The 24,702-nt window shown below is 47.9% G+C and overlaps 1 protein-coding gene across 1 annotated transcript; it reads right to left on the bottom strand.

The window, feature by feature from the left end:
• Window positions 1–460: 460 nt before the first annotated feature.
• Window positions 461–24,702, bottom strand: CSNK1E (casein kinase 1 epsilon). Its single transcript, XM_080620821.1, has 11 exons — window positions 24,610–24,702; window positions 20,416–20,503; window positions 14,378–14,488; window positions 14,076–14,224; window positions 13,157–13,385; window positions 6,732–6,902; window positions 4,507–4,655; window positions 3,802–3,994; window positions 3,569–3,708; window positions 3,123–3,188; window positions 461–2,542 (listed from the first exon to the last, which is right to left on the bottom strand). The coding sequence occupies exons 2-10, from the start codon at window positions 20,489–20,491 to the stop codon at window positions 3,156–3,158; spliced, it is 1,251 nt and encodes a 416-aa protein (XP_080476947.1). The 5' UTR covers window positions 20,492–20,503; window positions 24,610–24,702; the 3' UTR covers window positions 461–2,542; window positions 3,123–3,155.

Raw genomic sequence — 24,702 nt, 5'->3', positions numbered from 1 at the left:
TCCATATCCCCCAAAACGGGGGTGCACTTCCCTCCTGTCCCAAACCAGTCCAGTTTACTTTTAATGCCTCAAAAACGCACTCAAAATGGAGGCAGGACTACAGGCAACAGGACAACACCCTGCATTGCCCTGAACTACCCTCCTTCTCTCCTCTGCAGCAGGCAACCGAAGGAGCAGCTCTTCCTGCTCAAGCTGGCTTAGAAGAGCTTGCAGAGTCACAAAGATCCATCATTTATTCCCAGCAGCTGTTTCTGGAGAAAAACCAAAACATCAAAACCCAATTCAAGTGTCACACAGCCTACAAAAAACGGGCCTCTTGTCTCAGTACCCCAGGGAAGCGTAACAATAGGGGCAGCACTTCAGAAATAAATCAGTATTAAAACTTAGTAATTTACTACCAGACAGGTCAAGCAACCAAAGAGAAACCCAATGCACACCACTGCAGACACCAAAGCAGCACCTGCCACTTCACATTGCTGTTGGCTGGTGCTTGGGGCTGCTGCTCCAACCCTTCTCCTTTCCCCTTCCTCCATGATTTAAGTCTGAGGACAGCAGGAAGCAAGGAAACACAAAACACAGGATCCACCTCTGTCAAACTCAGTGCACATGGAAAGTCAACGGCATGGAAAGGTCCCATCCCTCTCCTCTGGAAGGCCAGACGCATGGGATGGCGGAGGCTCAAATCCAGGAACTGAGGGATCCTGAATCAGGTTTCACATAGCTCTCACTGTTCCAAGGCTGCAGCTGCAGAGATCTGCCTGGATTTATTTTTAGGCACTTCCAGCCCTGTGTCTTTTTTCCAGTAATTATGATCAAACTTGTTCCTGGAAATCAGGAACACAGGTTCAGCTCCAAGACAGCACTTCCTGCATGTAAGATGTCACTCCCAGCAAGGAGGCCAGGGAAGGAAGAAATGACAGATGCTGGCGTCACTTTATCATTTTCTACTTTATTACTTCAAATTAACAACCACGATAAAGCTCAAAAAAGTCCAATATTTACACAGGAAAAAAGTACAAAATCCCCCCCAAAGTTCTTCAGGTTTTTTTTTTTTGTTTTTTTAAATTACAAAGTAATAAAAAGTTTTGCTCTTTAATTAAAAAAAAAAAAAAAAAAAAAAAAGACAGTAAGAGGGGTAAATAAATTAGGAAAAAAAATAGGGAGGAAAAAATAAAGTGTTAAATAGAAAGGATAAAAACAAACAAAACAAAGACTAACCCCTCCCTCCCCGCCATGCCAACAACCCATCGGCTCCACACTACAGTGACAGTGTGTCTGCTACAGGCCATAGGTCGCAGTGGTGATCATTGTGTTTCAAAGCCCCAAGTGCCACAAAGCAGCTTGAGTATTCCTAAATTATATTTAAAAAACAACTAAAGTGAGGGGGGGAAGAGGGAAAGGGAGACGGGTGGGAGAGGGCAGGTAGGGATTGTGCATGTACGGTGGATCTTACTTGGGGTCGCATTGAGGGAAGGAGAGAGCAAGAGCCATCGCTCTGAAAGAACACCCAACTCCAGTTTCTGTGCGCCCCTCTCTTCTCCTCGAGTCCCACGCTCTCTCCGCAAGAATTAAAACCAGGTTTTAATTAAAAATAAAAAATAAAATAGAAAAACCACACACAGCCAGACGAGAGAAAAAAAAAAAAAAAAAGAGACCCCGCTGCAGGGATGGGAAGTGTGTTTGTCCCTGTATTTCAGCTCCAGCCTTCCCATCCTCCATGGGACCAGATGCCTCGCCATCGAGATCCCTCGGCGCGTGAGGACCGCTCGGATCAGGGAAGTCCGGCACTTCTCCCAACAGACGAAGAAACAAAGACGCAGAGAAGCCACCCAAGGTAAGGAAGCCCGAGTCAATGATTAGGCTGTTGCCACAATTCCCCTCATAGCTTAAAATTCATTTAATGCTTGAGAAAATAAATTCTGTTATAATAATAATTAAAAAAAAATAATAAAATCAGACTTCTACCATCAAGTGTGGCTGGAATCTGATTCCCTCCTGGGCCACAAAGCTCCTGGAAAAAAAAAACAACAACAAAACAGAACAACAAAACAAAAAAACCCCACACCCCCACCTGCCCCTGCCCTCAGAAAGACAGGAGAGCAAAGTTAAAATTTATATGGCTAGAAACCATATGATTTTAAAATAATGATAATAAAAAATGATGAGAAGATATCCCAAGAAGAAGGACAAAACAAATAATAAAACGAAAGAGAGAAACCAAACCCAGGAGCAGAGGGTCACGAGAAGGGACTGGGGATAGGGCCCTGCAGGGCTGGGGTGGGGGGAGCGGAGGTATTCCCGCATGGCTCCCACGTCGTCAGCTCCTCGAGGCGCTGGTGCTGGGGGAACAGAGGCAGCCCCCTCAGAAGCGGCTCACACCAGCACAGGGGGCACAGCTCGACTCCTCCTCGTTGGCAAAAAAGAAATCCTGTCAGGTGGTTTTGGGTTCATTTTTTTTGTTTGTTTGTTTTTTGTCTTTTAAATTTTTTTGTTGGTTGTTTTGGGGTTTTTTGTTTTTTAAAAGAAAAATACAGTGAAGACACTAGAAAGAGAGTAAAATTTTTAAAAAAATTAAAAAAAAAAAAAAAAAAAAAAGAGAGAGAGAAAAAGGGAAGAGGTATTAGATGAAAAGGCTCTTCTCAGCACTTCCAATACCAGCTGGAGTGTAACTCATCAAATCAGCCCTTTCTTCTACACTCCTGCCACCCCTTGGAGTTACCTTGTCCAGCTACTGCTGTTTCCTCTACAAGAGGCACTTGCTAGCCGTGCAAAGCCTCACACACTTGATTACATGCTCAGCACCCTCCTCCCCAACACTATCACACTGCTTAGAAAAGCCTTCATTAGGAACTAAGGAAATCACTTCCTGGCTCAGCACCTTCTTCACCCTCCTTTACCCTCCCTGGAGAAACAGAAATGATCTTTACACCCAAAGATAATCTAGTCCCTCAAGGTTTTGGCAGCCAACCTTACTCTTCCCTCTGAAGCCAAGAGAGATCTCAAACTAAGGCAGAGGAAAAGGAAATGTACCAACCCTCCCACACCAACATTACAGCCTTAATCTAATCCTTTATGCCATCAATTCCATCCTTGGGGGTCCCCAGGCACAAGGACAGGCTCACCTAAGCAAACACTGGTCCAGTGGCAATTGCTTCTCACTTCCCAAGGTGATCAAATGGCACACTTGTCTACAAGAGAAAAGGAAAAGTAGGTGAAGGGATGGAGAGAAAGAAAAGGCACCAAAGACACCAAAACAGAGAGGCTGCACATTTCCTTCAGGAGATCCTCCCTCCCAAGAGTTTACAATTCCAGTTCTCCAAACCACTGCAGGCTGGAAGACAACCAGATGAAGGTTTACTCCGAGCAATGCAGAGCTGACAGTAATCAGCATGGCCTCCAGAAAATACGTAACTGAAGAGTGAAGGCATAACTTGGTACCACCCCCCTCACCACTCTAGAAGCTTCAGGCTCGTGTCAGTTCCATCAGATCAGGTAAAAACTACTGTGAGGCCTACAGTCCTTCTGGGACACGCAGGCCAAGGCCATGAACATCGCAGCAGGGACTCACCTGTGATGCTGAAATCCGTGACACTTCTTGCCGCCCTGTGAGGTCAGATGAAGAGACATTGGCAGGAGCTCCTCGGTGTAACCTCATGCTGACCTTCCGCTCCCTGTCCACTCTTGAGATCGCTCTGGGGGATGTGTTTCCTGTTGGGGCAAAGAGATGCGAGACAAGATCATTGGTCAATAGTTTTGGTTTCCAACCAACAACCTCCCCCCAAGCTTTCCCACCCCACTCACCAGACTGCTGGATTCGGGAGGTGGGGGTGGAGGCCATGGGCTCAGTGACATTGCGAAGACGGTTGGCAGTGGCTCCAGCAGGTGGGCCAGGAGGCAGTGCTCGTGTGGCTGACCCCCGGAGCTGCCCCATCCTCTCTTCACGCTCATGTTCTCGCCGCTCCCGATCCATGTCCTCAGGGTTCCGGGCTGCTCCCTGAGGAGAAGGGAAACCCCCACATCACACAGGGCTATCAGGTGGGAGAGACAGCAGCAGCCCCAGACAGAACACACATGGTGCTCCATCACACCAAGAAAGCAGAGCTCCAACCCCAAAACACATCTTCCAGTCCACTGAGAGAGGGACTCATTCTCTTCCATGAAGAAACAGGGAAGACAGCATATAGTACTTCAGCTGTTATTGCAATCCACCTGTGTCCCACCTCCAACTAGAGTTCTCTCCTGAAAAATCATCTCTACCTACCTACAGCTATAGATCTACTGACATACATGCTCCATCAGACACACTTACTAATACAACAGTAGCAGCATCCCTCTAGTTGGCACCACCAAACAGCTCTGCCTCTTCTCATTCTACCTGGTCCCCTTTCTCAAGTTGCTCACCAGGGGTAAAGTATAAATGGCAGGTAGTTTCCAACTTTTCTCCCTCATCTTCATGATACAAAAAACAACCCCTATCCCTCCAGCCCTTTCACCACACACACTTACAAATTTAAGCATGTTCCAGTCAAAGACATAGTCGTAGGAGAAGCCTTGGCGGTGGAAGAGGTTGCGGAAGAGCTGCCGCAGGTACGAGTAGTCAGGTTTATCATCAAACCTCAGTGAACGGCAGAAGTTGAGGTATGTCGAGAACTCAGCTGGAGGGAGCAGAGAACAGTTGGCTGTTGAACACCTTCCAGCCCCCCTTGTACCATTGCAGAGCTGCTGCAGCCTTTCAGCAGTGATATGTAACTGCATAAACACAGAGTCTGCTGACTGCAGTGCTCTGGCCACTGAGAAGACCCCATGCCTATTTTTACCTCCTCTTCACACTTCTCTTTTTCTGGCTGCTTCTGCAAGCGAGTGGTAGCAAGTCTTGCTCTCTGCTGAAGGAGAGTAAGAATGCAGGCCTAAAGAATAGCTAGAGGTATGCTTGGAAAGCTTCTAGTTCAGTAGCCTGTCTGAGGCAGTAGCCAGCAGTAGACAGGTAGGATGGGCAAGCATATCTGACACTTCCATTGACATTAGCCCAATGTCTACCTACTTTCAGCTCAGGGAACTTCCTCATCTGGATGTAGTTTCTAATTAATGATTTAGTAACCCTCAGTGGATCTCTCTTCCACATGGCTGTCCAGTCTATCCCTGAACTCCTGTAAGGTTTAAGTATCCACAATATCTTCTGGGAAGGAGTTCCACAGGTCTATTACTGGCTGTATGAAGAACCGTACCATTTTGTTTTGAAGCTAGCAGGGTGTTCATTTCTCATTCAATACAAAAACTCAGGCACCCCAAATAATCAGCTCTTATCCAAACTTCTGGAGGCATGAGTGTAGACTTTATAATGTCTCTAATCACCTCTTCTCCAGGTTCCAGCAAACTCACTGCTTGTACAAAAATCACCTCACCTCTGACCACCCTTTTGGCCCTTTCCTGGACCTTGGAATATATAGAATCAACCAGGTTGGAAAAGACCTTTAAGATCATAAAGTCCAACCTTTACCCCAGGACTGCCCAAGCCACCACTAAACCATATCACTGAAGGCCTTATCTATAGTTTATGAACACTTCCAGGGACAGTGATTCCACCACTGCCCTGTTCCAATGCCTGACCACCCTTTTGGTGAAGAAATTTTTCCCAATATCCAGTCTAAACCTGCCCTCGTGCAGCTTGAGGCTGTTATCTCTTGTCACTTGTTATTTGAGAGAAGAGACCAGCCACCTCCTGGCTCCATCCTCTTTTCAGGTAGCTTCAGAGAGTGATAGGGTTCTCCCTAAGCCTTCTCTTCTCTAGACTAAACACCCCAGGTCCCTCAGCCGTTCCTTATCACACTTGTGCTCCAGATCCTTCAGCTCCATTGCTCTTCTCTGGGCCTGTTCCAGAACCTCAACGCCCCTCTTGTAGTGCGGTGCCCAGAACTGAACACAGGATTCGAGGGGAAGCCTCACCAATGCAGAGTACAGGGGGGATGATCACTACCCTGGCTCTGCTGGCTATGCTATTTCTGGTACAAGCCTTTTCTGCCAGGCAGCTTTCCAGCCACTCTTCCCCAAGTGTGTTCTATTGCACCCTTTCAGAAATAGTGGGATGGACCAGAGCTGCACAGTGCACTCAAGGTGCAAGTGGACCATGGGTTTATACACACTGTTTAGGTTTCTTCTCTTCCCAAGTAATTCCTAGCACGCAGTAGCCACAAAGTACAGAGTCACCGCTTTCACAGAACCACCTATTTTAACTTCAACAGCTCATTGATGAGTGGCACTGGTCAGCTCAGAGCCTACTATTCTGCATATGACATAAGGACCAAGCCTTCTCTCACCTTTCAAGGTTTACTCCTCTTTTAACTACAAAGAACTTCATTTGCCACTTCATTGCCTGATTATTTCTGGGGTTCATCAGTTGGCCCTCATTCTCATTACCCAGTAAAAACTGAGGACCATTAGCACACCTTCTCACCTCACTGTCCACCCCCCTTCCAAACCTTTCATAAGGTCCTAAAGATCCTTCTCATCACTCTCTGCACTTAATATCACAAGGCTTGACTCTCCACAAAAATATGTTTTCCCCTTCTGAAACAGAATTGTATCACTGCTGACCTCTTCTTCTCATCACTGGTGTGAGCAGCACATCCTGGTCTTGGGGTACTAGGCTCTACTAGGTACAAGGCTCTAAGGGGTTTCAGCAGGAGAGCAAGCCATACATCAGACAAGACAACCATCAAGATCAGAGCACTTACAAGGGTACCCTTTGCAGAGCACCTCGATGGGCGTTGACATCTTTTTCTCGCTGATCCTCTCGTACTTTTGGCGCTTGGTGGCAGCCTTGAGGCCCTGCCAGGGCAGGGAGCCCAGGTTGAAATACATGAGCACATAGCCCAGGCTCTCCAGGTCATCGCGTCGACTTTGTTCTGTGAGAAGAAGTTACAAAGGAGCAAGGAGTGAGCAGCAACCAAAACTGCTTTGGCAATCGCACAGCTTTGGAAGTGAATACAGAACAAAAGAAACAACCTCTTTCTTTTCTCTGGTAGATTCCTATGGATAGACAAATTTGTAGAAGACATTCCAGTACAAATTCCTGTGAGGATGCTCATCCTGCAAGAGTTAGAGAGCTCCTCTCCCCATAGAGCCCAACCCACTTCATAAATAAATAATTACTCTGACTACCTCCTTAGACAAGCCTTAATTCACACAAGAATTCAACAGCTTAAGAAGTCCTGCAGCGACACTGCCTACTTTGCTCTTCCCAGTCCCAGAGGAAGGGCACCTACATTTCTCTACACGGAATGATACTACACTTCACCCTGGGGATTAGTCACAACTGAAGTAGTCACAGAAAGCCAAAGCTAATAGAGGTAAGCCCAACACAACCCTTTCAAACACATCTTCTAATTAACCTGCTGATACTCTTTACACTGTGAAGAAACAGGCAACTAACAACCCCTTCTTGTGGTAAGTAACTGTTGGTAGTTTAGAGAAGCCTAATATGCAATGCTGTACAATGATCTTTCTAGAGAGGTGGCATTTTTCAAGCTGTGGAGGAAAGAGATATGAATACAGAGGTATATTTTCAGCAAAGGTTCCCCTCCAAATGAGGAATGACTGTTTAACTGGCTTCACTGCCAACTCTACTTAGAGCAAGGGTTGCCCTTAAAATACCATTTTATGAGCCCACTTTTAGACACTTATTTGGGAAACAATAGTTTTGTTTCATAAACAAAAACATTCCACATTGAACTTAATTCTCTGGAATGACCAAGCCATTTTAAGTTTCAAGTTAGCTCAAGATGGAGTTGATGCAGAACCTCAGCAACTGGAAATGCTGACTGGTTAACTTGTGAAACTCCTCCCAGCAACACCAACATGCTTACAAATTCATCTATAAAAAGGAGCAAGAAGCTCTTTGCCCTTGTTCCCCTCTCTCCTCACACCCCCACAAGAAAACCCACTTTGGAGAAAGTCCTTTACATCTTGAGGAGAACAACAACTTACATAGGTAACAGAGAGGCGAAATATGGCCTGAGGGAGAACACAGGGGCAGAGGAAAGACTAGAGAGATTCATCTATTATATTAGTTTACTACTACAGCCGATTTTGCTGGATTCAGTGCCATATCCTGGAAGATGCTGCAGATTATGTATTAGTCTGTGGGTTAATTGTCAGTATTAGTTACATGCCACCACCTGCCCCATTCTAAGGCCAGTGGATTATTCCAGCTACCCCTTACTCTGCTAGCTGAGCTGAACCCTAATGAAGGAGTAGCTGTAGCATGTCGCAGATCTAGATGTCCAGGTGTACCAACACAAGCTGTGGCTCACCATGGGCCTTTCTTTCTCCTGCATCTCTCAATCTCCTAGTAGTTTTGAGAACTAGGCTCATCACTGGTATTGAGAGGAGAGGGGCTTTGGGTCAAAGCACATGAAATGCCATAAAAATGCCATGTTCCAAGACAGGAGTAGAGGAGAAAGCAGTCTTGCAGATGCCCCAAAAGTGTTTCATTTCTGCATTCTCAAACTAACAGCATTTTTTGACCCTACTGCCTCAAGTTACCCACTTCAAAGGGGCTAATACTTCGTAATCTTATCAGGCTGCTGCCGAAGATAACTACATGACTGGCTGGGAGATGCTTAGATGCTATGGATGGAGCAGGGAAAAAGAAACCCAGGTTTGCATTTGGCCAAAGGCTGGGATATGTGTAATCTCAGAGGGCTGCAATTACAGACCATGTATACCAAATAAATAAAACCAGACAACATTTGATAATAACCTACATCCCGAGACAGAAGGCACGTAGAAATGGAGTCAGAATGCACATCCAGGGCCTGAAAGCAGAGGAGATGAGGGTAACCTCAATCTTGCCATTTGCCATGCCCTGACTTATACATGCTGTAGCTTTAAACCCTGTAACTATGGGTTCCCTGTCTAGAGCATGGTTGGAGCAGGGAAAGGCAGGGCAGGAACCAAAGAAACAGAATGAACAAGCAAATCAACTTTTTAGGACTAAAACAGGATTTTGCCTCCAAAATCTTGCTTGAACTCCCCACTGCTTAGGGCAGGCTGGATCACACACCTCCACCTGAGTGGAGCACAGCAGCTTTAAGCACAGCTGTCAACCCATCCAGAATAGGGTATGTTCTGCAAACACGTGCCCAGGCACAGTCCTAGTGATTTGGGGAAGGCCAGAATGAGCGACTTGAGGTTAGGTATCCTGAAGTCAGTGGGGGATACTACAAGCTCTTACCAGAGGCAATGAGAGGGGTTACAAAACCAGACTGGGTAGCTTACTAGGATCTATTACATGCATGCAAACACACCCCAACTATGCCTTAACACAGCAATACGATAGAAACAACTGCAAGCACAACACCTCATTATTAAAACGCTCAATGATAAATGCCTGATTGAATCGCATCGCCCATGGCCAGTACCTCAGGTATAAGTGGTCACTGCAGCCCACTTAAACAATTTCAGTGAGACTAAACCTATGAGGAACCTGAAGCACCAGGCTCATGGGTTACAGTTGTCAAGCTACCTCAAAACACTGCAGCTGTCTTTCACCTGTAACCCACACTACCATATCCTGAATTACATCCCTTTTTCGTTTGTTTGTTTCATCTTCAGTTACTATTACACATCTCCATTTTCTTTTTTATGGGCCTGGCCTCATATACCAACCTCCTTAAGATACTAGGTAACATTAGACAGCAGAAGTGGAGTAATTAGAGTGGAGTAATTAGAGTTAGCAAAAAAAAAAAGTTCACCTTTACACACCAAAGAAACATTATTTAAGATCACTGCTTTCCACTTTTAGAAGCTTGACAACCATTGACTAACTCTCACGGCATCCCTGGGACGCGGGGGGGGAGTTATCTATCTCACTTTACAGTTTGAAAAGAGAAAGCAAAACACAAGTGACATGAATGCCTGCCCAGAAGCATGATTACAGTCCTGACCTGTGACTCCACATCACACCTCTCTCCCTTTTAGCTCAGCTTCTTGGTTCTCTTGCAGTACATGAGGAACTGCTACATTTATGAGACGCTTTCCTCCCTCCCTCACAAAATCTCTTCCAATAAAAAACAGGAGGTTGCCTTCCCACACAACCCAGCATAACCTCAAACCCAACCCACTCTGCAAGCCATCTCCTGCCAGTTCCCTCCCACTCCCAGGGAGGTTCCCAGCCAGCCCACACCCTCACTCCCTTCCCAAAGCAGGGTCCTCAGAAAGAGCTGAGTCAGGGGTGAGTAGGAAGACAGCAAGATACCTGAGGAAGGCATGGCTGGGCAAAGACAGAGCACTGAGGACTGGCTGCCATGGACAGAAGGTTCATGACAAAACTTGTTTCTTTGCAGCCAAAAGTGCCTCCTGGTCCCCTAGGGCAGTGCTTCCCTCCACCCTGATCCTATCCAAAGGGATGCTGTTCCATCCATGCAGGACTCCCTAGAAATCAGCTGTCTTCTCTGGAGCCAGCCCAATGCAAGCCATCTTAACCAAGCAATGTTTTCCTGACTATATACTTAGATCTGATCTTGCAAATGCTGGCTGGAACTACACTTCCCTTTTCTCTCCCCAGGCATGGCAACAGCCTTTAAGAACACACAAGAATCCAAAATGGGAGACAGAGGGCAAGATGAGCAGAACTTGATGATCTTCACAGCCTACACTGAGACCATGCAGGGCTGCATTTGGGCAGGAACTTCCCACCCTCAGTCTCCTGTTATCCAGACAGAGCCCACCAGGCTTCTTTCAAGACTGTCTCCTGGGCACCCCTGGGTATCTATTTCAGACTTTACAAGCTCCAGAGCGTGCAAGGGACTCTCATCCCCAGAGCATGTGAAAACTGACTGGAATGCGTGAACCAAAGCCTGTACAGTCTAATGACTCCCCCCACAGCAAGTCTCCAGCTGTGGAAGCCCTTCCCAATCTCGCCTCCTACTTTTCCCCCTGGTCACTGGGAAAAGAATGTGTTTCCTCCAGACATCGGAATGCCCAACCCTTAGCTTGCACATTCAAATAAAGGCATTTATTCATTTGCTATTCCAGTCACATGAATACCCTGGCACCTGGTTCCTGCCTTCTCCCTAAACCACGTTAATGTAGCATTAAGACAGAGAATTTAGCCTCTGAAAAGTCAAAAAATTCAGAGCGATGGTTTCCATGGCAATGCTGCTAACTCACAAACGTGCTTGTCACACACCCTGTGCCAAGGTCTTGAGAAACAGGAACTCCAGCTGCAACCCCAACACCCTCATCCCCTTTCCTCCAGGCAAGCCATGTAACCTTTATGCCATTCAGGGGAACTATCTACAACACGGAGATAATACACCCGAGACCTGTTGCGTAGAGTAGCTCACACCCAGACCTTCCTGAAGCAAAGGCCATGGAGAGAGCAACGCCTGTGCTCAGACCGGTGGCACATGCAACTTGCCCTTGGATTAGTGTTCAGACATTGTTTGTTCAAGCCAAGCACCAGTAATAAAGGGCTAAGTCGGGGTGGGATGAATAATAAAGTCCTTAAAAAACAAAAAAACAACAACAAAAAGTCCCAACCCAACCCCACAACCAGACATTGAGCCTCCTGTGATCAGTTCAGACAGAGCAGGCACACACAAAAGAATCGACAGACATAGTAGTGAGACTTATTTTGTGCATGTCTCCTTTGGCAGTTACTATGGCTGTGGAAATTTTGACTGAGAATTCAATGGAGAGTCAGTTATATATAAGCAGGTCAAGCCAGAATACAGAAGATCAACTCGAAAAGCTCTACAAGAACTATTTTTACCATGTGGAAGAGGTCAGGATCACAGCCCACTCTCAATGCACAACACTCCACATTTCGATATAAATAAAGCATTTTCAGTCTACAGTTATACAGTATGAAGCAAGGAAGGGATTGGGAAACTGCTTTATTTTCTGCAGGGCAAGTCTTGACTCCAGATTTCTGAGAAACCATCTGCAAGAGGGGAGTTTTCCCTAGGACATGGAATCTTGTGGAAGCTGATAGTTTAAAAGGTTTGAGTTCCTTGCTCTGTTTTTCAAATTCCCAGCTTATTCGTCTCAGAAGGTCTCCCAGAGATGCAAAATGAGCTGCAAGCACAGCAGCTATTTTCCTGGGTCCACAGGCACGGCAGCTCCCATGTTTCTGCTCTTTGGATTTGCCAATCAGTAGCAGAACCAAGTCAGCCTGCGCAGAACAGGCCCTACAGTTAACTATGAAAGTCTCACACTGTGGATAAAGCTTAGCAGAAGGAAGACATCACACACCAGAGAGAAGTTTCTGGCCAGGTAACAGAAGAGAAAACTGCATCAGGTTCTCACCTCTGTTCCTCACAGCTACCAAGTGTTATGCATCAAGGGCGCATTCACAAGACAAGACTCTGGATGACTTTAGGAAATTTACGGCAGTGGGTACTAACCTGCACCTGAGACAATGGCCACTGCCGTTTCAACTCTCAGCACTTTTCTCAGCCTAGTTTTATCACCTCAGTACTAATCATAGACACTAAAAGCAGAGCCCTACCTCCCTAAAGCTGCCTCACTCATTCTTGTGGTGAACAGGTCAGTGTGGTTCACAGACACATCCGTATTTTGAAGGCCTGTGACAGCCAGTCCTCAATCACAAAACCTGCATGTCCAGGCAGCAGGAAGCCCTTCCCTATTTCATCTTCTTGTACATTTCCAGCACATGGCTACCCCCATACTCAGTGGTGGGTAGCAGGATATTACAGTGGAATTGAATTCTTCCAGCTGACAGCTACAGAACAATCACTGATGAAGGCACTTTAGAGTCAACAAGAAAGGTTTCAATTACAAATATCCCTAAAGGCTTGGTGCCTGTGAATGTCTCCTTTACATACCTAATCAGCCTGCAAGACTTGTGCAAGGCAGAGCTAGGAGCAATAGATTTGGGGAGGCCAGAGTCTCGATTCTAAATAGGGCCCCACTGTACTAAGCCATGCAGACACATACCAGTAGACAATTTCTGTCTTCAGGAGCTCAGAGTGCCACAAAAGGCAGGAGAGGTAACACAAGCCTGACAGCCAAGTTATTTGGCCATCATCTCAAATCAGGCCAGCAGCAGAGCCAGGCATAGAACTCAACCCCCTCCTTCTGGGGACACACTACCTCCCACGGAAAGCCCCACATAGGGCAACAGCAGGCTCACCAATTCCCAGGTGGGTGTTGATAGAGGCATAACGGGCTGTGCCAGTCAGATTCTTGTTTTCCCGGTAAGGGATGTGTTGGTGGGTCCGGGCATCTCGGTACTTCTTGGCCAAACCAAAATCAATGATGTATACTAGGTTGCCTTTTTTGCCGAGGCCCATAAGGAAGTTGTCTGGCTTTACATCCCGATGGATGAAGTTCTTGGAATGAATGTACTCAATACGGCTGATCTGGAGGGAAGAATAAAGAAATAAGTAAATAACGAGACAAGCAAGAAGGAAACTTGTATCATAGCTGTGTCTGTTAAAAGCAGCGCCCTGTCCAGGTCCAGGATACTGGCCTGTCAGAGTAGGGAAAGGGACACTTTGCAGAGAATATCAGAGATGACAGCCAAGGAAAAGACACTCTCTGGGGCAGAAGGATCTGGAGATGGACACATAATTCAACCCTGCACACCAGTCCTCAGTCTGGGGAGGTCACCATTAGCACCACAAGGAAGGATGGGAAGCAGGTCTGTACGGACTAAAACTCTGAGCTTCAACATTGACACCAGTCAACTTTCAAACAGCAGGAAAGGGAGACGGTCCAAACAGCTAAGGGTCTTAAAACACCCAGGCCATAGGCAGTTGAGTTCAGTTCAATGCCAATCATTCATCACGCAGGGAAAAGCATCTTTGCATTCAATGCTAACACAGGGTGAGCAGCAGGGGACGGAAGGAGGGATGGAGATCAGGAAAAGCCAGCAGTGTCTAGGTTCCATGCCCCCAGCTTCATCAAGAAATAAAAACCTGGCAGCTGGTTACTGCTAAATGAAAAAAGCCTGGGATACAGCAGTTCTTGAGCACAGGGGATGGGAGGAGAAAAAAAACAAAAAGGCATGGAAAAGGAGAGTAGGCACAAATGCTTCAGAGGAAACTCACCATCTGGTCTGCCAGGAGCAGAACTGTCTTGAGACTAAATTTGCGGGAACAGAAGTTGAAGAGATCTTCCAGGCTGGGCCCCAAGAGCTCCATCACCATCACATTATAGTCCCCCTCTGCTCCACACCACTTAATGGAGGGGATACCCACTGGGGAAAAGACAAGTATTAAGCCCACAGAACTGCTGCATCCCCTGCTAAGAAGATTGTATGTAACACCAAATCATTTCCTTTCCAAGACCCTCCAGAATAATTTCCTTCTTCAACCACTCCCCCAGCTCCATCCTTTTCTCCCCATCTCACCTCCTCCCTGCATCATCTTGTAGAACTTGCTTTCAATGTGGAGCTGGGGATGCTTGGTTTTGACACATTCCAGTTTGATGGCCACCTCTTCACCAGTTGCAATATTGGCTCCTGCATAGAAATGAGGGTAAAATAAAGATTGTGCAAGCTTCCACTGAAGCTAAACACTTTTTTAACAAGGCCTGTACAGATGCCAAAAATCTTAAAGACTTGCCCTGAAATTTATTCTGTGACAGAAATGAGAATCAGCCTCTTCAGCTTCATACAGTGTTTTCAGCACTGCCATTTGCAAAGGCAAGCCCAGAGGATGGCACATGAACGAGAAACCAGCTCTGATCCTGCACCCAGGCTAGAACAATGTCCTACAACGTGTTAACTGCCTCATTGTCTCAAAAAGTGCCAGGCTTTGGGAGGTCAGTCTCTACATATCAGCAGTACCTGAACTGAGTGGAAGTTTTAGCTGTCCATGATCATGTACCTATCTCCTGAACCCAAGCAAGCCCCAGGCAGTGATATGGAATACCTTTTGCCCAGCAAAATTACTGGTTTCCTCAGGTACACCATGTCGACAGAGCCAATTAGTTCAGGAGGAGACACTGCTAACATTCCCCGCTACCTCTTTTTCTCCCCACAGCCCTGACTTGATCAATATAGACAATTCCTGTGTCTCCAGCTTCTCCCCTCTCCCGAGGGCTTTAATATTACCTTTATCTTTTGCCAACACAGACATATTTACTATACCTTAAGTTAGAAGCATGAAAAGTAAACTGAATCTGATACCAAATCAAGCTACTCAGACGCCTTTGTTGAAGGTATTGCTGAATAGTTTGCAATGACACAAAACCCAACATGCTGTCTTTCTGAAAAGAACTGAGACGTCAGCCATGAAAGCTAGCACTCTACTCCCAAAGTGCACTGTCAAAGGAGGAACAGGCTGGTCTTTCTCTTGTACTAGCTGAGAGTATTCCAGATGTTTCACATCATGCTAAAATGGAAAGAATGAAGATCTGTACACAGATCACGGGAATGACACTCAGGACTTGCTTCTCTTTCCCCCTCCATGCTTGCCTCATACACACAGCCCTTCCTCGTACCTGGAACTAGTGAAAGTTGCACTCAAACACAAATCAGAGAGCCTCTCTGATCATGAGGAGCTTATGAAGACTGTCATGAAATAAACTACTCCAGAACATACATGCCAAACATGAGCTGGAGTTAAAGGTGATGTTTTGCAGATAACCCATAGCTAGTTTAGTAGGTTGGGTTAATTCGTGCTCCTGATCCCTGTGACAAGACTTTCGGGGTACACAAGGACAGCTGCAGATAGATCTCTCCACCCATCGCCTCAAGCCAGGGACCAAAGAGAAAAAGGGAATGTTCACACAACTGGATCCATTTTCCCCTCTGGATCCTAAGGAGATCCATCTCCTGTTGAACTGTTCTGGCTTGTAAACAAAGTTAGCCAAGAGCTGCCTGCTAGCAAAAAGACGTCATCTAGATACTACAGTGCCGGGTCGAGACAGACAAGCTGTTAGGAATTTGTAAGAGAGGAACAAAAATCATCAGGGCCTAGAGGGATTGATTTACTAAGAAAGATTAAAAGAGCTAAATATGTAACATAGACAAGACATACAACTAAGAAGGGTGGGGAGGAAGAATGGGACATGACAACAGTCTGCAAATATTTGAAGGCTGTAAACACTAAGGAGGGAGAGGAATTATTTAGGGTGCTCTGAGGGAGGGAAGCAGAAGCAATGGGATGAATTTAATAAAGGTTTTTACTCAAGATCCAGGAGCAGGGAAAGGGAAAAGGCCATCCTGAGAGCTAGAGTCATTTTTCCAATGGTAACTTTATGAAAGATGCTGCCATTTTTCCACTTAGAAACTGCTGGCCAGCAAAACAAGTCTGTACATTCCCTTCACTCCATCACAGGACCCTTCTTACAAGCATCAGGAGTGCAAGGAGGAAAAGAGCAGGAAAAGGGTCTCAGATCACAGTAAGAATGTTACTCTGGACTAGTATCTACCTTTTAAATTAGTGTTCAGTCACTAGCCCTCATTCTACATGCCAACAGCCAGGACATCCAAAAAATAATAGCACTTCCTTCACATCTCTCTTTCCCCTGCCTTTGTGAAGACTTTCCTTCAAATCCCCTGCAACAGCTCCCTTGTCCATTCCCTGAGGGGATTTTTCCCTCTCCTAATCCATCTGCTGACACACAAGCAATGATGAGTCTCACTGACTTTCAGCAGCAGTAGCATTAGCATTTTGAATGAACCCTACCCCCCCCCCCCAAGTTAAACAGTAGAAAGATGAATGAGTTCTCATCTCCACATTACCCTGTGTGTTTAGGAAGATGATACATCCATCTACTAGGCTGTCTGCAGGTGGGGAGTGTTATCTGTGAGCATGCAAAGCAGGAAAAGGGACAGGAGGGGTAAGCATCACCTTAAGAGTCTGCAAAATGTGCATATGCCATTCAAATGACCAACATGGCCTTCAGTCCCACACTCCCCATAGCCCAAACACAGGTGTTAGTCTCCTACGCAAAAAAAACCCCAACCCCATGACCTGGAATTACGAATGCAGGACCAATGAGGAGCTATTCTTTGCCAAGGGAGTCACCAACTGAACACTCACCCCGCTTCCCAAACCCCACTATGGCTTCAGGTTGCTCCCTCTATCATTTCTTGGCTAGAGATCTACCCAGACCACGGCTGCCAGCAGCGAAGAGAGAATTCAAGGGAAGGAGTCTCTCAGATCCTTTGTTCCATGCTTTAACCACCATCTTTTTTAAAGATACAAGTAGAAAAGCAACAGTTCTCTGTTCCCTTTCCAGAGTGGCAAGCATCACGTTTCAGACAAATGCAGCAGAGCCTGCCTAGCTTCAGCCACTCGAGAGACGCATGTAGGATTGGGGATAATTCCTTACATCCACCCCCAGTCTCGCTCCGCTGTGGGGGCTGCACAAATTCAACTCATTCATCACAAGCTGTTTGAAACGGAGCCCCGGGGACAGAGGATGTCACCGGCTAAACAGGATCTTTTCAGCGTGGAAGCCTTGCTGCATGTCTGATACAATAAACACCGCCCTCCCTGCACATCCGGCGAGCCAGAAGGCACAGCCCCCCGCTCTCCCCATTGCTCACTCTCCTCCCTACAGCCCCGAGAAGGAAGAATGGAGGGCTAGGAACAGATGGAAGAAGTCAGATAGGGCGAGAGAGAGTTAACAGGCCAGGAAACAAAGGGAAGGCACTCCCCTCCCAGCAAGGGAGGAGCCTGCCACCAGGAACTGTCCCCAGTCAGCGCAGGTCCCAGCATGCTTTGTCTTCCCAGCTTTTCTCCACCACCAATGTGCATCCTGGCCTGACAATTCTTACCATGTCCAGCAACCCTCCCCTGCCTCATGGCCAATACCGCCAACAAAGCACCTCTCTGATGGCCCAAAGGTCTCCACACATCCTCTGCAAATCGTGTTTTGCTCTTCTGAATGAGCATTTTTAGAGACAAATGGGCTAGTCTAGGGCCAATCTCATTTCCCACCTTCCCACGCCAACATGGGGAGGATATCCCCCCAGCACATCCATCCCCACAAGGTAGAGCATGGAAGTAAAGCACTGTGCTTTAAGCCCAAGACGAGAATTAGCAGGAGTCCATCCTTTGTGTCTGCCCATGTAAAATTTCACATTTTCTTCTGTCAGGAAAACCCCAAAACAAATCCCAAAGAGCATAGCAAACAGTACCCCCTGGTCACAGAGGTGAAGGTACTAACATCCTGAAAGAAAGAAGCTGGGGATTAACTGCACACCCCATGCACATCTACAGGGACAAGGCTTGTCTGTCCCTGCTCAATCTCTGCACTAATACGGAGACAACTGTGAGGTGAATCTGGTGTGGGAGAGAAGCCCTCATGAATGAGTCCCTCTGTCTCAGAACAGACGGTGAGAGGATAGCAAGAGCACAAACGTCCTCCAGACGCACCAGAGACTCCATGCCCAATCCCTCCAGGCTGGGGAGTCACCCAGGCTCCAACAAGTCTCGCTATCACTGCTTCAAAACACACTGGCTTGCACCTCAATGAACATCACAAGGGCTTTGATACTGCATTCAAGTAACTTGGTTGAACTTGGCAGTTGGAGGCATCCCACTGTGCTCACCACACCAGGAAAGCACTGGGGCTTCCTCTGCCCCTCATGTTGTTTGGTTACAGGCAAGGCAGGCACAACCCCTTCCACTTCATTTCCATGTCCCCTCTCTGCACAGGTGGAAGATCTGTTACATGATAGAGAGGAATACAGTCTCGGGCCTCATCATTTAATACCTCCCTTCTTTCTCCATGTGTACCCCAGGGGTTTTGGCAAGATCCACAGTCCTAGTACAGGACAGTACAGGGTCTGGAAGGCTTCAAGCATTAGCATAGGTGGAAAATGCCGTGTCTGGGCTATCATTCCCCAATCCCTAGCACCTGGGGATTAAAAGCATTGTCACCCAAGTCACTAACTGGTCGGAGGGCCACAGAGGAGTGGCATGCAGGAATAGGCTGCAGCAAAGGCAGCACACAGTGGAATTGGGATCTCAGATCCATTATTTATCATCTTTGTTCACACTCTGGATAAAGGTGGCAACAAAGCCTATTACTGATGATTCCCACAGGATACTTAATCAAGAGAGGCTGCCAACACCAATCAAGAGAGAATAATAAAACAGGAGGGAACTGGAGATAAAAGCCAGAGGTAGAAAACAGAAGGTGATTTACAAACACAGGGAAAAGTAATATGAACTAGAGGTATTCAGTGAAAGGAACTTGGGGAAGGTTGGGAAAACGTTGCAGATCCTGGAAGAGATGTCCTACAATACAGCTGACAGTGCACCAAGGCCAATTTTGCAACCTGATAGTGCTGGTGATGGGGGAAGCCAAGGAGACCCAAAGCAGTCTATACAGAAGCATCACATTACAGATCACCCAAGGGTAGCCCTTCAATGCCAGGCACTGGGAATGCCACACCTCGAATGCTGTGTAGGCTCCAAGCTGCTCACCAGATGGACAAACAGGGAAAAACTGAAGGACCAGCAAGAGTGAGGAGCAGTGGACATACTGGGAAGCAAAATACAACTTAACTGAGAAATTAATAGTCAAGGAGCACACAACGACCACCTGTAAGTACCCAAAGGGTCCAAACACCAAGAAGGGAGAGGGCCATCACTCTGCTGGCCTGCAGGACTATAGCTAAACAGGTAGTGGTGAGAACTAGATGACAGATAGAGCCACACCAGCTCTCATGAAGTGATTGATTAGGCTACTGGGTAGTCTCTCCAGTCTGGCCCCACATAGTCTGAGCCAATAAAAACACCAGTAGGCAAAGCATCAGGGCACATATCTACACATCAGCATGCTGGCTTGGGAGAACTTCTCCCCAAGTGACCTGCCACTGTAACTGGAAACCCAGCGTCTCATGGGCTCTGTCCACTGAGCTCCCAGCTCAGGTCACTCCAGACATTAACTAAATCCCATTACAGATACAACTGATCTGGGCCTCAGCACTTTAACCAGGCCAGCCTCTCTGACCTGTTTTGTACCTCCCGGTCTCAAACCATTTTCTCACAGGTGCTGGACCACCTCTTCCACTACCAATCTTCCCAAAACTTTACTCCTTTTACCCTGAAAGAACAGCCATTTCCTCCCCTTCCACCAGCCACTCTTTACAGAGTTTATATTCGCACACACCGAAGCTCAAGAAAAGCAAGAGAGCTGGAATTGGGTGTATGACAAATATGCCCTGAATAGTTCAAATCTAAATCAGTCTGACCAAACATTACAGTGTATCCAATACTTGCAAGGCAAAGCTGAGCTCATCCCACTTTCTTTGCCACCAGAAACCAGCAGCAACTAGCAGGTATTCCTAGAAGCTCTTTTCTCTCCACCACCTCCAACCTTACATGGTACCCACAAATACAAACAGGCAAGAAAAACAACCCCAAAACAAGGATGTAATTGAGAAAAACAACCTTTCAGGTGGATGGACAGACTCACACTCACCTAGGTAAATGTCCCCAAAGGAGCCGCTGCCGATCTTTCTGCCCAGCCGGTATTTGTTCCCCACTCGAAGCTCCATGGTTCGGTTGTGCTGAGAAAAGAAGCACAGAAATTGCGGCGTCAGAGCAGAAACAGGAAGTGAATCATGTAAGACTAGAGAAGAGACCTCCCCACTTCACCCAGAGGCTGGGTACAATTTTTAATCTACATGGCCTCTATCACCTCTCCTGACCTCCTGTATGTCCAGGGACAGCATGAGCTAGAAACGCTACAGGAACATGCTCCTTTCAAGCGTGTTTTCCACGTTCTCATTATGGGAATAAAGGAGGGTTGAATCTCTTCCCCACCATTTTGTTCAAAGGCTTGGGGGAAGGGGAAAAGGAGGGCCCAGGAAATCCCTCCTCAGAATGTTTCAGCAGGTGATACTACTGTGAAGAGAGATGCTCCTTGTAATCTACAGTACCTGGCACCAGGACAGTGGTAACCTCCTGAGACACCAAAAGGAACAGGCATAATAAACCCCATGAGAAGGAATGCTCTCTAGCCCAGCCCTAGACCAGCACCTCCACTGTGGTGAAGCACGGGACCCAAGGGCTGCGAGACAGACTGCCAGGAGCAAGCGACTCCATTGCTCCTAGGTGGGGGCCAGCACATGGGACAGGGAGGAGACATCTCCCTGAACTGAACCCTGCGAGGCATGCACTGACTAAGAACGCCACTTGCTTATCTCCAAACACTTCTGCTGATGGGATCACTGCCTCCTTTGGTCTACCTGAGCTGCTCCATCTCTGTTGCCTACCTAGGTGTGCCAGCAGTTTGTTTTTAGCAGCTTGGGCCTTTCCTCATCCCTTCACCCGAGATGATTAGCTAACCCTTTGACCTGCTATACCCCATCAACATGCCCAGGCTTAGCTTACTCACCTTCCACATAAAACCAACTAGGAGGAAGGACTACAGCCACAGAGTTCTCCGTGCCAACCTCAACTTCTGCTGCAGCACCTCAGCCAAACAGTTCCAGCAGTTTCCCCCATAACAACCCCCATTCCCTCATGCCTTCCATGGCCACCAACTTGTTCTAGGAACCACAGCTCTTCCCAAGACAGCAAACACATCTCCTCTTAGAGGGATTTGCTACACTCCTAATTTATGCAATGCCACATTATTAGCGTACAAAATGCAGACACAGAGCCTGTTGGGGACAGGAAAGGTGAGGAATGATTCATGTTTTCACAAGTAGGTGAGACGAACTTTCCCTTGCTGGAGCTGGTGGGAAGGAAGGGAGGAAGGAAAGAAAGAAGGGAGGGAGGAGGAACGGCCTTGTGAGACACAAGCACAAAAAAAATAATCCCAGCTATAGGATTCTGGGCACACTATAAACCCAGAGCTGCTTCTCCTTGCCCCAGGAGATGGGATTACAGAAAGAGGAATGGACGGGCTGCAGAGACAGACAGGGAAATAATCCTATCAAGGCATTCAGGGGACATTGTGAACCCTGAAAGCAGAGCTCCAGTCACCAGAAACCACACACAAAACACTTAAGAGGTGGAGTCCCTTCACCTAGTATTTACTTATGCATGTGGGTTTCTGTGCGCCTAAAGTCTACAAAACCCTGTGGCTATTTCTGACTTTCTTACTCCAAGGAATGCAGGCAGAGCCTTGGGAACCAAACCAGGAGGCAGGCGTACCTGGGTGAGGGTGCAGCAAACAGACATGATTTTTATCCGCTGCCTGCTGTTCTGTATAACCACATTAACACCCATCTGACTTGCTCACACTCCTGCTCCAATAAACGATCAAAGGTCTGTGTCCCCAGGAACCCATCACACCACTGTCAGGAAGACAGCTCTCCAGCCTCCTTCCGTCATGGCCTGTGAACCCTGAGCGCTTCCATTCCAGTCCAACTCCCAGCCGGGTGAGTCTCTACAAGCTGCAGAGACCCAAGAGACCAGGCAGTAAGCCCTGGCGGGGTCTTCTCTGCACCAAGGCACAGCAGTTACTGCTCTGCAACATCATAGTCCCAAGCCTAAATCTGGTCTCACCCTTCCGGGACGGGCAGGAGCCAGGGTAAGAAGGGTTACTCGCGCAAGCAGGCAGCAGCCCTTCCAGCTGATGAAGCAACAGGCTCCAAAGGGGAATCTAAAAAATGCTCTGGGGTGAGGTGGTGGAAGCGGGAAGCAGGATAATGGAGTGAAAAATCATGGTCTCGCACAGCTGTCATTTTGCTTTATCTCCCCCCCAACACACACACACAAGTGTGCTTAGAAAACCAGGGTGGAGTAGGACAGAGAGAGAGCAACAGCCTGGATTTACGGTAAGGGGGCAGGGCACGCATCCCACCCCCCCACAACTGCTCCAGGAGTTCAAACATCGATCACATTTGCCTTTACTTCGCACGGATACACCCACCAGCTACAGCTTCCGCCCTTATCATCTGATCTTCAGGTCTACTATTACGAGAAGAAAGGAAAATTTATATCGAAAATTTACATTATTATATATAAAATTTATGGTACTCTTCCTATATTATTTATACTTGTAAAATAAATAGTCATCCCGCCCTCAAGCCACCCACCACCCCCCCCGCAGGTTTAACCCCCCCTGACCTGCCACCCTTCCTGCGCTCTCCAGCCAAAGCAGCATCCCCAGGGGCTTCAGGGCAATCATTTAGTTAAACCATTTAGTTTTCCATACGGGATTAACACACATACAACCTCAAAGCGAGTGTGTGCTCTGCATGAGCGTTTGCATACGTGAATAGCCAGCATTACACAGACACCTACAATATACTACACAGCCTCAAAAAAAACCCCACAAAAAACCCAACCCTACTATCCAGCCACCAGCACTGCTTCCCCACACACACCATTTTGCACCAATCCCCTTTTATATAACATAAAATACCCACGTACAGGCACAAAGGCCATTATATAAACACACGATAAGAGTTGATCTCGCACCGCTGTGCCAGCGCCGATGGCGACCAAAGACACAGGGACCATCGGAGGAGGTGGGGGTACAGGGGACACACACACGCGACAGGAGGGCCACCTCAGTGCCATCTGAAGGGGTCGGGAGTGATAAGATGCCCTGGCTAGCAAAAGCCACACAAAACCAAACCCACAGCTCCATAATGGAGGCTGCCGAGCCCAGCACCTCTCCAGCGTTCAGTGGAAGTGTGGGGAGCGGGGGCTGCTTTGCTCATAGACCATAAAGACTTTACATGGCTTTTTGTGTGTGTGTGTCTCTGTGTGTGAAGGGAATAAAGGAACAGGCTGGCAAAGCAATAATTTTAACTGGCTAAAATAAAAACGGGAAGGAAAGGAAAAAAAAAACCAACACGTTTTGATTGCAGTGCAAAACACCAAACCCCTCCAGACCCTTTCACACTTACAAAAAGGAGAGCAGCAAATTAGACGGGGGGCGGGGGGGGGGTTGGTGTACAAACCCCATGTACAGGGCATTTGGACCACTACATCCGAGGGGGAAAGAGCCACAACAGGAAAACAGGAGAAAGGGACAAAAAAATGATCATAATAATAAATATATCCCTTACACCCCCACCCCCTACAGGCAAAACACTACGCGAAGGCAGCCTTACCCGGGCTGTTATTTTTCCGGGTAGGTAACAAAAAGCAGCCACCCCCGGGAACGGCGCTGAACTTCTCGCCGTGCTCCCCCCCGCCGCGGCCACCGACCCCCGACGCCCCCAGCACACCCCGCACAAAGGGAACACCGAGCCCCCTCTAAACGCACCACCCCACCCCCCGAAACAGGCGTTGAGGGGCACTGGGGAGGGAGACAAGGAGCATCAGTGAGCAGGCGGGTGGGGGGTTAAAGCACCCATGGGGCGGCCCCCACGGGGACCCCCGCTGCCCCCCCTCAGAGAACAGCACCGACCCCCCTCCCCGCTCACCCCGGCCCCACGGGCAGGGCCCCGGCAGGGGGAGAACAGGAAGAAAGGGGGGAAGAGGGAACCCCCTCCCCAAATTCGCCGCTACCGGAGGGGGTTACCCCCTCTACCACGTCCCCACAAAGGGGCTTTTGTCCCCCGCTGCCCCCCCACCATCCCGGCGCATCGCGCCCTGCCCTCCGCTCCCCGCCCCCTCCCCCTCCCTCCGCGCACACAAAGAGCCGGAGGGGCCGCCTTTCCCCCGGGGTTTGCGCCCCAAGATGGAGGCGGGCGCCCCCCATACCCACCCTGACGGGAAGGGGGCCGTGTGGGGCTGCTGCTCCGCCGGCTGTCAGGGGGCCAGGCGGCCGCGGCGGGGAGGATGACGGAGGATTGGGGAG

This window comes from Psittacula echo, assembly GCF_963264785.1.
Source record: "Psittacula echo genome assembly, chromosome: 1".
NCBI lineage: Eukaryota > Metazoa > Chordata > Aves > Psittaciformes > Psittacidae > Psittacula > Psittacula echo.
This window is presented reverse-complemented; position numbering and strand designations above follow the sequence as displayed.